This window comes from Acipenser ruthenus, chromosome 1 (assembly GCF_902713425.1).
Source record: "Acipenser ruthenus chromosome 1, fAciRut3.2 maternal haplotype, whole genome shotgun sequence".
Taxonomy (NCBI): domain Eukaryota; kingdom Metazoa; phylum Chordata; class Actinopteri; order Acipenseriformes; family Acipenseridae; genus Acipenser; species Acipenser ruthenus.
Window position 1 is genome coordinate 61,332,332 of NC_081189.1, and position 13,169 is coordinate 61,345,500.

The following is a 13,169-nucleotide window of genomic DNA, read 5'->3' on the forward strand; positions in this document are numbered from 1 at the left end:
GGTATACGCCTAGTTGGTCAGGGGTTCATCCTACAGCAAGATAATGACCCAAACCTCCAGGCTATGTCAGAACTACTTTAGAAGAAAAGAACAAGACGGTAGGCTTCAGATCATGGAATGGCCAGCACAGTCTCCAGACTTAAACCCCATCGAGCTGGTTTGGGATGAACTGGACAGAAGGGTGAAAGCAAAGCAACCTACAAGTGCAACACATTTGTGGGAACTTCTGCAACAGTGTTGGGAAGAACTTTCCGAACAATATTTGATTTCCATTGTAGAAAGAATGCCACGAGTGTGTTCGGCTGTTATATCTGCAAAAGGTGGCTACTTTGATGAGTAAAAAATGTAGATTAAATTTTGTTAAACAAAACGATTCCATGATTTATTTTTTATCTCCAATTGTTCATTTGTTCTGTGCTTTAATTTCAGAGTACATTGAGACATTAAACTGCGTGAATTTCAATAAAAACTGGAGGTGTTCTAAAACTTTTGACCGGTAGTGTGTATATATATATATATATATATATATATATATATATATATATATATATATATATATATATATATATATATATATACAGATATTAAACAAAAGGGAAAATATGAATTATATGGAGACTTTCCAGGAGATTCCATGTTCAGTATTCATAATCAATTGTTTTTCCTACTGATTACATTATTCCCAAATGACTAAGAATACTTTGTATGATAATGAAAGTCCTGGTGTGCAACAACAGTAGTTTCCTATAGTGAATGTTTATCTTAGGTAGAGTCCACCCTGTTTCTGAATATTCATCATAATGTAAAGGAAGAGCAAGTGTTTTTCTCTAATAATAAATTTGAGTTATACTTTACAAATGCCGTAATCCTCCAAATAGAACGCTCATCCTTTTACAAGTTTTAGAATTATTGCAGATGAGGGCGTGGGTATTCTTAAGTGCCAGTGGAGGCTCGTCATAAGAGGCTACGGAGGATAAGCCTACGTATAATTTTGTTCAAGTAAAAAAAAGCTTACCTTACGTTTTAACCCAGTTACATAAATAATATTATTGTCAGAATAAGTTGCCAATGGCTGCAGGCTTTGATACAGGCTTTTTAGTAGCTCAGCAAAGTTAATTGAAGTCAGGTATGTTCTAAATTGCTTAATTAGCTTGGTTTCACTATAGGTGTTTGTTCCTAGTTGTTTTAGCCACCTGTTTCATTTGACTAGAGCAGGGGGGAATCTGGGTGAAATAAAATCCATTTGTTCAAAATGTTTGATAAGGCTGAGAAGGTTCTCTAAATTTCTAAGAAAGAAAGAAAGAAATAAAGCGTTAAATATTCTAACTTTCTAAAGTAAATTAAGTCTTTCGACCATGTATTATTGTTATTTTTCCTCAATATTATATATATATATATATATATATATTCCATTGGACTATTTTTGGTTTAGAGGATTTTTTCCTTTATATTTGTTTTTTTTGGATGGACATACTTTGTTTTGCTATTGGTTTATCCTACTGCCTAATTTATATAGTACATTGTAGATTTTCTTAATTTTTTTAATTCATAGGCCACTTCTCTTTGAACAGGTCCCTGACTAACACGCAGGACGGCTAAGCCGTTCACCTGTCAACAAAGAAAACACACAGTTTTAACACAGCACTTACTTTTGCATTGACTGCTTGGAAACAGAGCACACCTTCTGCCTCCTTCTACTCGGCAGTCCAGTGCAGACTGACTGCACCTCTTAAATACCCTGCACCTGGTTCTAATTTACAATTACTTCCAGGTGCAGGGGATAATTAACAATAAAATGAATTAAACAATTAAACAAACTGTGCATATGCACATGTTTTTAGGCAGGGAGGAATTTAACCCTCTTCCTGCTCACACACATATACAGTAGAGAGAGAGAGAGAGAGAGAGAGAGAGAGAGAGAGAGAGAGAGAGAGAGAGAGATTGTAGCTTTGGCGTATCTGGTCCACAGCAGGAATAAATGAAGACAACAGGTTGTAGTTCAAAGCAGTTAAAACCGCTGTTTTTATTGAACTGGAACGGCAAGCAAAAGAATAAAGTTCAGATAGGCAACGCCAACAACACACCCACAACACAACAACAACGCTGCGCGCAGGCAGCTCCTAAATATGGATTCCCCTCGAGCCCTTTGGCTCACACACACAAGGGCACGTTTAAATACACACTAACCAATCGCTCAGACCCTCAGCCCCACGCAAGCAGCTGATTGGCAGAACCAAACAGAAATCACAATGCAGCCAACACTGATCCCACTCTCATACAGCTGCACTGTGCATGTGACACCCCAAACTGCACGCCAGCACTGCTTAGAGACAAAACGCGCTTCCATTCAGCACACACACACACACACTGTATTGCAATACACAGAAATTCAACTATTTATAAGAAAAGTAATATCCCAGGTCCCCCCGCAAGTTCAATGTAGCACACAAAAAATCCCACTCTGCGGTACTGCAAGACCCGACACTACTGTTAAGTGCAGTTTACATGTGTATCATAAGTCACAACCTGATGCTACAGTCATGGTAAAAACCAAAGATTTTATATTGGGATTGTCTGACTTTAAAGCAAGTGTACAGTGTATGCTTAGTTGATAAATTGATTATATATATATATATATATATATATATATATATCATATAGCAGATGCTTTTATCCAAAGCGACTTTCAGAAATGAATCCAAACAAAAAAGAAAGTTGTTGCGCATTATACAAGTAATCTTAAATTAAACTGTCCAGTCATGCAGATAGTGCAAAGGGTGCATATTATATTCAGAAAATGAAGGTCATAATTTAATGTGCCAATAGTATATTCTTATAGGACTACGTTTGTGTATACTGATACTTCTTTTGTTGTATGATTTTATAGTCAAACTATGAATCCTAAAGTGGTAGAGCTATATTATTGTAATCTCTATATGAATCATATGAAAATCCTTTACCGTAGGATTTTCCTCATGGGTAATTTATTGGCCCTCTAAGATCACTTAATTCATCAAAAAACATCTTAGCAAGGATGATGTTCCACCGCTGTTGAGATCATTGAAAAAGACCAATGAGTTCTCAAGCGATATAGACCAGAAATCTTAGAGGTACTGTTAAACTGACATGAAGTTGTATTGGGTTCAGAAAAGATCCCTGTTACAGGGGTAAGAAGTTAATTGATGTGCTTTTCATGTCCAACTATGTAGAGAAGAGTGCACTTTGGCATGAGGTCAGCCATAAACAGATTTCTCTTTCCAAACAGGTATAATTGTCAGAATTTTACTATTGTTCAGATGATGCAGAGATGCAAGAACCATGCAAAGAATTTGCAAAACAAATCGAACTAAGGATTAGATGTGTTTTGTGCAAGACATGCATGAAATCCTCCCTTATCCTTGTGTCATCCTTGCATTACCTTTTGCTTTAAACTTGCATTTACTGTATATCTCTTGAAATTATTGCTTGAGTCAGTATAAAGATTCATTACTCAAACACAGCTACTCTTTCTATGGCTATTTGATTTTCATACTATGTTTTTTTTTTATCTTCCTAAACAAAATAATGGTAGTTATTTTTTTTTTTTACAAATAACAGAAAAGTAACATAGTTAGATAGATAGATAGTTTTTAATTATAGAACAAGAAATCATTTAATTTAAATGGCAGCAGATTGAATTACAAGACCTAATCCCTGTGCACACAGGAACCATTTCGAAGCAGTGGTCTTGACTTTAAACAGCAGGTGAGTCTTCACCACTTCCCTTGGTGATGTTACAACTAGTGAGTAAGATATAAATTATTATACTTTATGATAATTGAGGCAGACAACAAAGCTGAGTATATTTCCTTCTGAGATGCCCCCCCCCCCCATCTGACAAACACAAAAGCCTGAAGATCAGAGAGCTGGGAAATACTGACAAGAAAAACTTGAACACCTGCATTGCCTGAGTGGCCCACAAAGAGAGCCAGTCAGATCAGTGACTTACACACCTACCTCATTCTGCACTCCTTTAAACACCTTCATCTGATTGGGTTTCTGTAAGAAACATGTAAGGCTCTTTCTGAGGAGGTGATGAAAATAAGGGTGCATCCATTAAGTGTACGAAACAGACCTTAAATTGGGCCTGGACGAAGGATTTATGTGTTTACTGTAAAGTCTGACGGACCACCTGCACGTGGGCGGGGACAAAGATTTTTTTTTTTTTTCAGAGCAGAAAAGCATACAAGCAGCTAGATTTCAAAACATAAGTTAAACAAGAGCAGGAATATTTCTGGGCAGCAGGTGACACTGGCCTGTTAAACACAGGAAATCGTAAAAATAACCTTCACAGTGTCAAGGGGTACTTGTATAAAAAGGCAGTCAGAGAGGCTGAGTGACCCAGAGGATTTGTCAAATAGGTAGCCCTGGTTCATTTTATTTAGTTAGTAATTGTATATGTTTCTTCAAATTGCATGATCAAATACGGGAAAAAAAAATAATGCTTCATTGCTTATTTGTATGCTTTTATGCTTTTCTTGTGGAGCAACTTTTGGAATTAATGCATAAGTCTATTTTTGGCACATAGTCAAATAGAATGTCTAACTCTTGTGATCATTTTGTACTAACTCTCCATGACCCCCAAAAAGGGGAAAGCCTGTGTATTAAAATAAAGCTGTTAAGGTTATAAAGATAGTAACACAAACAAGATGTAGGCATATTTCTAGGTTCTTCAATTAACCTTAGCCTAGAGTGTAAGTTTAAAAAAGGGGGCACTAAAACTTAAGAAAGACACCACTAAACTGTAGATGATGTGTACAGTCTTGTTATGACAAACTGTTTAGGACATTTAAAAGGAATTATGCAACGAGACATTTGATCTGTCTTGTTAGTAATATGGTAATATCCAGTTTCTAGATTAAATAACTGAGCACAGTTTCACTAATCTAGCCAACTATTTATATTGTAATTGATTACATCCAATCTAAGGGAGAATAAGTGTGTGTGGGGGGTTGGGTGTATGTGTGTGTGTGTGTGAAAACACACTTTTTACGAATCTTATTCAATACCTGCAATCATACTTGACTTAAAGAATCATGTTGTATGAAGCCAATATTTTGCATTTAATAAAAATAGTCTCATTTAAATTACTACCTGTACTGTAGTTACATTATCTGTTCTTGGCGAAGTGCCTGAAGTTGCTCAATGCAATTGTATCATGTCCTTTCTTTACAACCCTTATTTGAGTTTCCCAAAATGTATTTGAACCTTTCTTAGAAAGTAGATCAGCCTTATTTAGAATAGACTATGTTTTAGAATTACCAAATAATTTAAATCAAGAAAGTGTGCTGGTGTGATACTACCGTACTGGGAAAATGCTAACATCCCAGTATTGCAGGCTTTTGCTCCCATAATGAGAAAACCCCACTCTTGCCACTAATACTATATTCATGGTTTAAGTTGGCATGCAGACACTGTCAAGACCTGGCTTAATATCACACAGATGCTGAGATCACAAAGCATAGTTTACATGCTTCAGCACATGAATTCTTCCAAGCACTCCATGAAAGTTATTTTTGGTTAACAAGGATAAAAATCTAAAAATGCTAATGTTGTCATTGTACTCTTGTTTTGAAGGATATTTCTCTGGTAAATGTATAGTCATCAACTGGGGCTATGTACAAAGCAATATTGTTGGTTATTGTTACTGTAACCTGAATCCAATCATTACTATACAGGTACTTTGAAACCACATATGTTTAAGTGATGATATATTCTGTCATGTTTTAAGTATACATAAATAAGCATGTATTTGAACTATATAACTACATCACTGCAATAAAGTTGTATCTGTAAGTTTAAATGAAGTAGAGCCACAGGGCATGCTGAGTCACGTACATATATAAGTCAAAAAGATTACTGTCCATTAAAGGACTGCAGCTTTTTGGCATTTTGTATTTAATGATAATATTTAGTAAAACACAAGTCTGAAACTGTCAACAGAGATTACTTAATCCATATCGCATTGACCTCACTTTTTGCTGCAAAGAAGTTAAAGGTAATGTATTTGATTTCTTCTGGACGGGTTGTTGAGTGGGCAGGTTTCTTTTGAAGGTGTGGAAAATGTTATATTGGTTTTCATTAAAATTGGAGATAAATAAAATAAATTATGATTTCCATTACACGAGAGTAGATGTTAAAACTTCATGCTGATTTGAACTCGGCTCTCGCCAAGATAAGCACCAACTAAGACGTAGCTTTGCAGTAAACTAATGTGATCCATATGTGTCTCCATCCATTTGCACGTCCTTCCATATGATGATGCAGATATCCTGTCTGGTGTTAATGGCAGAAGTGTAATGCAGGCTCCAGGGAGCAGCTTATTTTGCCTCCCTGGCGCATCAGCACACACAATGCCTGCGATGCTGGCTCCAGGGATCAACCACTGTGCGGCCTCCCCAGCGCATCAGCATGACAACCATCTGGATTGAGCTAAGTAGGGTACATCTCTGGGGTCTTCAAGTGGGCATCTTCCATCCTCAATGTTTCGTCGACTAGCCCACGACACCTCAAGAGGGCTCGATGGTGATTCTGGCGTCCCAGCATCACCCCCCTCCATCCCCCACTCAACTCAGCCCAGCTTACTTTCCTGTACATCAGCGTTTCTTTCTTTCTATTGTGCTTGAGATCTTCAGCCAGAATCTTTCCGTCTCAACCACAGCCAGTTGCTGCTCCTCTCTGCTGCTTCAGATAAGTTCTTCACTGTGCGACGCAACTCTTGGCCACTGAATCCGACGTCTCTGAGAAACCGGGTTGTAGAGTGTGCCACAAATCCTCGACAACCCACCTCCACTGGGTAAACCCAGACTCTCCATCCTCGCTGTTCCGCTTCAGTGGCTAGTTGAGTATACCGCAGTTTCTTCCTCTCATACGCCTCATCTACAGCATCCTCCCATGGCACTGTTAACTCTACCAGGTGAACAAGGCGTGCTGATCCAGACCACAAGATAATATCTGGTCGAAGGTTAGTGGTGGCAATCTCAGGTGGAAAAATAAGCCGTTGACCAAAATCTGCCAGCATTTTCCAGTTTCTAGCAGCTTCCAGTTGTCCTGGGCGAGGCTTGGTTTTAACAACTTTTTTTGGTGGTTGCTCTCCTGGGCGGAGGAATGTTGTCTTTTGTGTGTAATGTTTTGATGGAACAGGTGGCAACAAAGTTAACTCAGGGTCATTGTCAGTTAATGTAACAACCACATGTACTGCATCTATTAATTGTTATGAAATGCAAGTGACAAACACTAAAACAGTAATACTATTAGTTATCCTTTTATACATTTCTCCTCAAATAGTGGATTTGCACTGTACAAACCCAATCCAATATTCATTAAAATAATGCATCTCACTCATATATATATATATATATATATATATATATATATATATATATATATATATATATATATTGTAACAAATCAGGAGAGTACTCCCGTAAGTAACTCTCCTTTTGCTTCCACCGACTGGCACAGACACAATGAAGGTTCAGGTAAGCAAGTCTTTATTTACAATATTTACACCAATTATCACTTTTTCTGGGTTGAGTAAAGCCCTGTACGGGTCAGTAACTAGCTCACTTCTTCGTCCCTGACTAACTGATTCAGAAGTACCGAATCTAGCCGGCCGAGGCCTCTGCAAGTCCTTTCCCTGTGGAATGTTCCGGCTACACAGGTAAGTGTGGACCCGGTGCCCTCTGCTGGAGTCTCGGCCCCACAGTAACAATCACGCAGCCTCCCTCTGCTGGAGTCTGGCTGCAACACAGGTAAGAAGAAGGAACGCCCACTGCCGGAATGTCCCTGTAGCCCAGGTCAGGACAACGCAGACTCCCTCTGCTGGAACTGGCTAAAACACAGACAAGAACAGAGAGATCCTCCTTCCCCTGTTGGAGTATCCTTAAACACAGGTGATAGGAAAGCACAACGTGGACACCCACAGCTGGGTATCGCTGTAAGACTGGTAATAATCCACAAGAATGCAAATGGAAATTGTATCCTGGTTGTGGGGATGAACCCCTGCAACCAATGTCTCAGTGCTTCACAGAAACACGGGGTGTCCCGGAGTTCAAACACGATATCCTTGTTCGTGTATCCCACCTGTGCAAACTGCAGTTCCTGTCTGTACCATACAAGCCACGTCCCAAAACTCCAGGCTGTTGCCTCCGTTATTATTATTACAGTTCGCTAATTGTGCTGCGTCTTCATGCGCGCTTCCCTCTGTGTCCCGAGACAAACAAACACCCATAAACAAACGGCAGCTGTGACGGTTCCCAACCGTCACGGAAACTGCGGACTTGTTTTAAATTCGTCACCGGTAAACAGCGTCTCTTGACCGGTATTTCATAAAAATAAATTAAACTTTAACAAAACAAAAGACTACCTCACAAAGAGGATAAACGCCACAGTAAAACAAAATACCGCTTTACTCAAAAACGAAACGTTCACTTTACCTTCCACTAACTCGTAATACAGTTTCAATTCTCAGAGCCCTCTTCAGCAGTACGCACGGCGGTGCTTCCCCCGATCACCCCCGTCTGTACCGCTCCACTTCCCTTTATACCCAGAAACCCCGCCTTCCTTATTAAAGCTAAGGTTCCTGGGTTGTATAGTTTTTCAAATGGCGTCGCCATTTCTTAAAGGCGACGCCGCTCTTTCTACAATATATATATTTCAAGCAATTGCTCACCCACACATCTGCCTACATTTCTATGCATAAAATACTTAACACTGCTGTAAAAATATTTCAAATCCTACTTGCCACCTGCAAACTAGTTTGTATTTTTTGCTTTTAATTATAGACAAAGGTGTAAGACCATTTTTTCATAAAAAATGGTCCTGTTTTTGTCAAAGCAGACATTTCTCTCTGAAGCTAGTCAAAAATAAAATCTACCATGTACGTGTACTGCTAAACTGATATTTCAAGAGAAATATGATACATGTTTATACCACTGTGCCTTTAAATCATCTTAACATATTTGTATGTTTATAAAAATACTAACCATAGTTTCTAGAAGCCTGGAACATCAAAGTTAAATCTTAAGAGCTGCATTGCTATATGGTGAAAGGGGACAATGGATACACCTTATCTTTTAAATAAAATGTACTGTATATCATTGTCCCATTTCAGAATCCTCAGTTTCTAACCACCAGTTTACAGGAATGAGACCTGTTTTGAAATACACACAGTTCTCTTTTTGTTGTTATAAGGTTACCCAATATAATCTACAGCTTGAAAACCTCCAAGCTAAATATATTCTTATTCAAACATACCTATAGGGGTAGGGGTATAATGAGGTTAATACACTAAAACATAAAAACAAATAGAAATGTTATACATTGAAGACACAGAAACTGAAATTAATTTAAATAGTTTATTTTCCTTTTGAATGTTTACTGCACTGCATACAAATCAAGGCTTTTTATATGAATTTTCTTTTAGGAAACAACATTAATTTAAAAATATACCCTAAACTATACTTTATAAAAGATGTTACAAAAATTATATTTTAGATTGAGTTATGATGCAATCTTTTATCTTCATAATTACAACATCTGAATAAATATTGGCAAAGAAAATGTATCCTATTGTACTTATTTCAGTAAAAAAAAATAAACTCTTTAATAAATAAATATAAAAAATACATATTTTTTTCTAATGTAATCTGGAATTGCATAAATAAATCCATCCTGGAAAGGCATAACTTTGGTAAGTGATCAATCCAGTTTTAACGTTCATTGATTGCAATGTTTGATTTTACAGTCACAATAACTTTCTTCACAGTTCAGATTTTAAATGGAGAAATGGTTTGTCCAACAATGCAATAAATTCTTTCTGCAGATACTCCATCTCATGAAAGGAGTGTTCTCCCACAGGTAGATGTTTTGATACTACTTCGGCTTACTACATATTCCAAATGGGAGACATCAGCAGCATAATAATTTAAATTTCCAATTTCCTTTTGTCTTCTACTTGAAGTAGTATCAATAAAGCCTACAAGCCACACACAGCTCTTGCTTTCACTCGTTCTTGTCAGACATGCTGAACTATCTTCCTGGCACAGAAACTTGATTGTTCTCTTTGAGTACAGGTCTCAAAACCAGCCTTCTAATAACCCTGCTGCTTTAGGAAGCTGGTACGTTTACATCCTTGTTTCCATGGAAACCTGGGTTGAGGATATTTCCTTCATTAAAAAAAGCTGCTGCGTTTCAGCTGTATCCCAACACATCTCTGTACAACTCTGGCACTCTTTCCGGGTCTACTGGTCTTGGCAAGAAGTGTGTGAACTTTTGATGCCGTCTGGATCTAGTCCCATCTCTTGGAGTGCCATCTTTGTTTAGTGCTACAAAATACCGGCCTCCCTTGTCACCATGTTTGTAAAGATTGGAAGAATAAGTGTTGTACCAGTTTTCTTCGAATTGCTCCCTGAAGATGCATTCTGCTGATAACTTTTCCTGAAAAAGCAAAGAGTTCATTTGGTCAGAGAAGAAACCTTACAAAACAACAAATGTGATAAAGTAGCTAGTTTAACTGGGCACAATACTCTAAGATAGCCAGTCTAAAAAGTGGTATTTGATTTAAATAAGTTTATAAAATGCGACACCTGCTGGCAACATGGGTACATTACTAATAGATAACTTTATTTTAGGCACTTTATACTAACCTACCTACATTCAATGCAGTTTTATAGTAAACTATTATATTTTTGAAAACATTAAAGAATTAAGATCACTTTCATTAAAAAAAAAACAATGAATGGTTTTATTTTGTATACTTACAGAGCCAAAAAGTTCTCCCTTGTCGTTCATTCCTAAATAAAGACCACTGTCCACTCCTCGTATGCTGACAAGTCCAACTGCAACACTTATAAACTCCAAAATACCTGAAAAACAAAACATAAGAATATCAAGTTATACCGAGACTATTTTCTTAAATGTTATATTCTCTCATTTATTGCAACTGTTTGTATTTTGCTTAAATTATTGTACAGTAAACTACTGGGAATTGCAGTACCATTTAGGGTTTAGGTCTACTGATTTAAATGGCTATGACTTGGATTTTTCTGTAGACTTCATTGAACTTCTGTTAAGGATAATTTTGCCTATCGGAAAGTGGTTATGAGTCTTCAATCATTTTCTGTGCGGTTGTTTAATCGATACAAATAAATGTTTATGGTGGGATATAACACAAAGCCCTTTTGTTTTGATACTCTTCAGCAAATTACCCGGATCATTATTCACCTGAGGGTGTAAACGTGTATTGCAATTCATTTCTAACAATTTTGCAGGAATGGATACCCTAGGACAAATTTGGGAAAAACAAACAAAAACTAGTGCACATGTATGCTATTTATTACTAACCAGTGTTGCAAAACAAAGCAACGTGATTATGATTATAGGTTTAGGAGGACTGTTGATGCGATGCTCTCGACTAACCTAGTTTACCAGTTTAAATAATAAGAAATGCCTAAAAAATACAGCTTACCTAATCGACTATGATCTTTCCTTGTCCCTTGCACAGTACCATCAGGGTGTATTTCTAAGTGAAAACCAGTTCTGCAGTACAGCTGCCTCCTCCGAAGGATGCCCTGTAAATGGGCTAAATCCGTAGATGTGCTGCGGGACAGTCTTTCGTTCTGAGCCAGGTGATCACTCAGAATAGGGTTATCCCCAGCACGAGGCAGAAGGAAATGTGAACCGACATGTCCAAAACCATCCAGACCGCCAAAGAAGCTCCCTACTTCGGCTAAAGGAGCCATCGGAGAGCTGATCAATTCACACTGCAGCAGAGATCCAGTAATTAAATCAAAAAAGTAACTACTACATTAAAACGCGTCCTTTTAAAAATCAAAATCTGTTTGGTGTGTGTTTTTAGTAAGAAACAAGTGTTATTAATTCTTGCTGTCGTCTCCAGGTTTCTTTTTTTTTTTTCTAAAAGTCCAGGTACTTCTTGTGGAAGCCTCTAGCTTGTGCTGTTGTGTCTGAATAACTGGATTAGATTAGACTCCTGTTTAAATACATTCCGTATATGTAAATTCACTCTTGACATATGCTAATTCACCTCTTTCTAGACTCTATTTGAACTAGTAATGCTTACCATTATCACACCTTTCATATTAAAATAGACATGTTCAGTCGTACAGTCATTCAATAGTCTGATTATATTGCATTACAGGCTACTTTGCTGTTGAGATCCTAAATTAAGCACGCTCGGAGTTGGAAGTATAATATGCCAGGTATGAGAGGTGAGTTGCTATAAAAAGGAGTTGCTTTTAGTGGGACTGGAAGACGTGCAGCAGGTGCAAAATGCAAAGAAAAAAGAAGGGGCGTTACCCGGGGATTAGACCTGCCCAGGCAGATATACATTAAAGCAAGGTCTAAAACTCAAAGATCTACAAAAAAAAAAAGTAGTTCTTAAACAGATTTCTATTCCGTAAAAACATGTGTGTTGTAAATAAACTATCCTTTTTATTGAAACGTACAATCACTCTTTGGTTTGGCTGTGTTACTACACCCTTCCTTTGAAAGTTATGTAATTCAGCCGAATCAATTATGTGTTAAGTCTTAACATACACCCGATCCACTGCTGTACTTACAGTAGGCCTACATTCAATATTGTTATTGTAAATTCAATGAAAAATACTTGAGAACGTTCATTGGTTGAAAAGTGATCATATAGATATTTGAGTGAAGAAATGAGCCAAAAATATCGCCCGTTCTTTGTTGCGAGAAAATACAGTATAACACTTTGGTTATAGCACTTGTGAGACTGCTTGCTCGTTCAGCAATCTGTTTTGAATATTATGAATATTATAATGATTTTAAAATATGGAATACAAGTTCATATCACGATCAACATAAGTACGGTTAAGATAAGACAGTATTTATTAGGTCAAAATAGTCATATGATCGCTTTGTGGGTTTTTGGACAAGAGACTAAATTGACCTATTTTTATAGTCTGTGCAAAGCCGTGCAATGTCCCATGATACTAATAAGCAAGCAACATATATTTTGTATTAATAGATACAGGAGGCTGTGTGGTTCAGTGGTTAAAGAAAAGCGCTTGTAACCAGTAAGTCTCGGCTCACTCATTGACCCTGAGCAAGTCACTTAACATTTCCTGTGCTCCGTCTTTCGGGTGAGA

General features: G+C 37.4%; 1 protein-coding gene across 1 annotated transcript; it reads right to left on the reverse strand.

Moving 5' to 3' along the window:
• Positions 1 to 9,409: 9,409 nt before the first annotated feature.
• On the reverse strand, positions 9,410 to 12,240 carry LOC117420542 (fibroblast growth factor 20-like). The gene is made up of 3 exons (XM_034033998.2): positions 11,510 to 12,240; positions 10,804 to 10,907; positions 9,410 to 10,479 (listed from the first exon to the last, which is right to left on the reverse strand). Exons 1-3 carry the CDS (start codon positions 11,781 to 11,783, stop codon positions 10,234 to 10,236), a joined length of 624 nt encoding a protein of 207 aa, XP_033889889.1. The 5' UTR covers positions 11,784 to 12,240; the 3' UTR covers positions 9,410 to 10,233.
• Between the last annotated feature and the right edge of the window lie 929 nt (positions 12,241 to 13,169).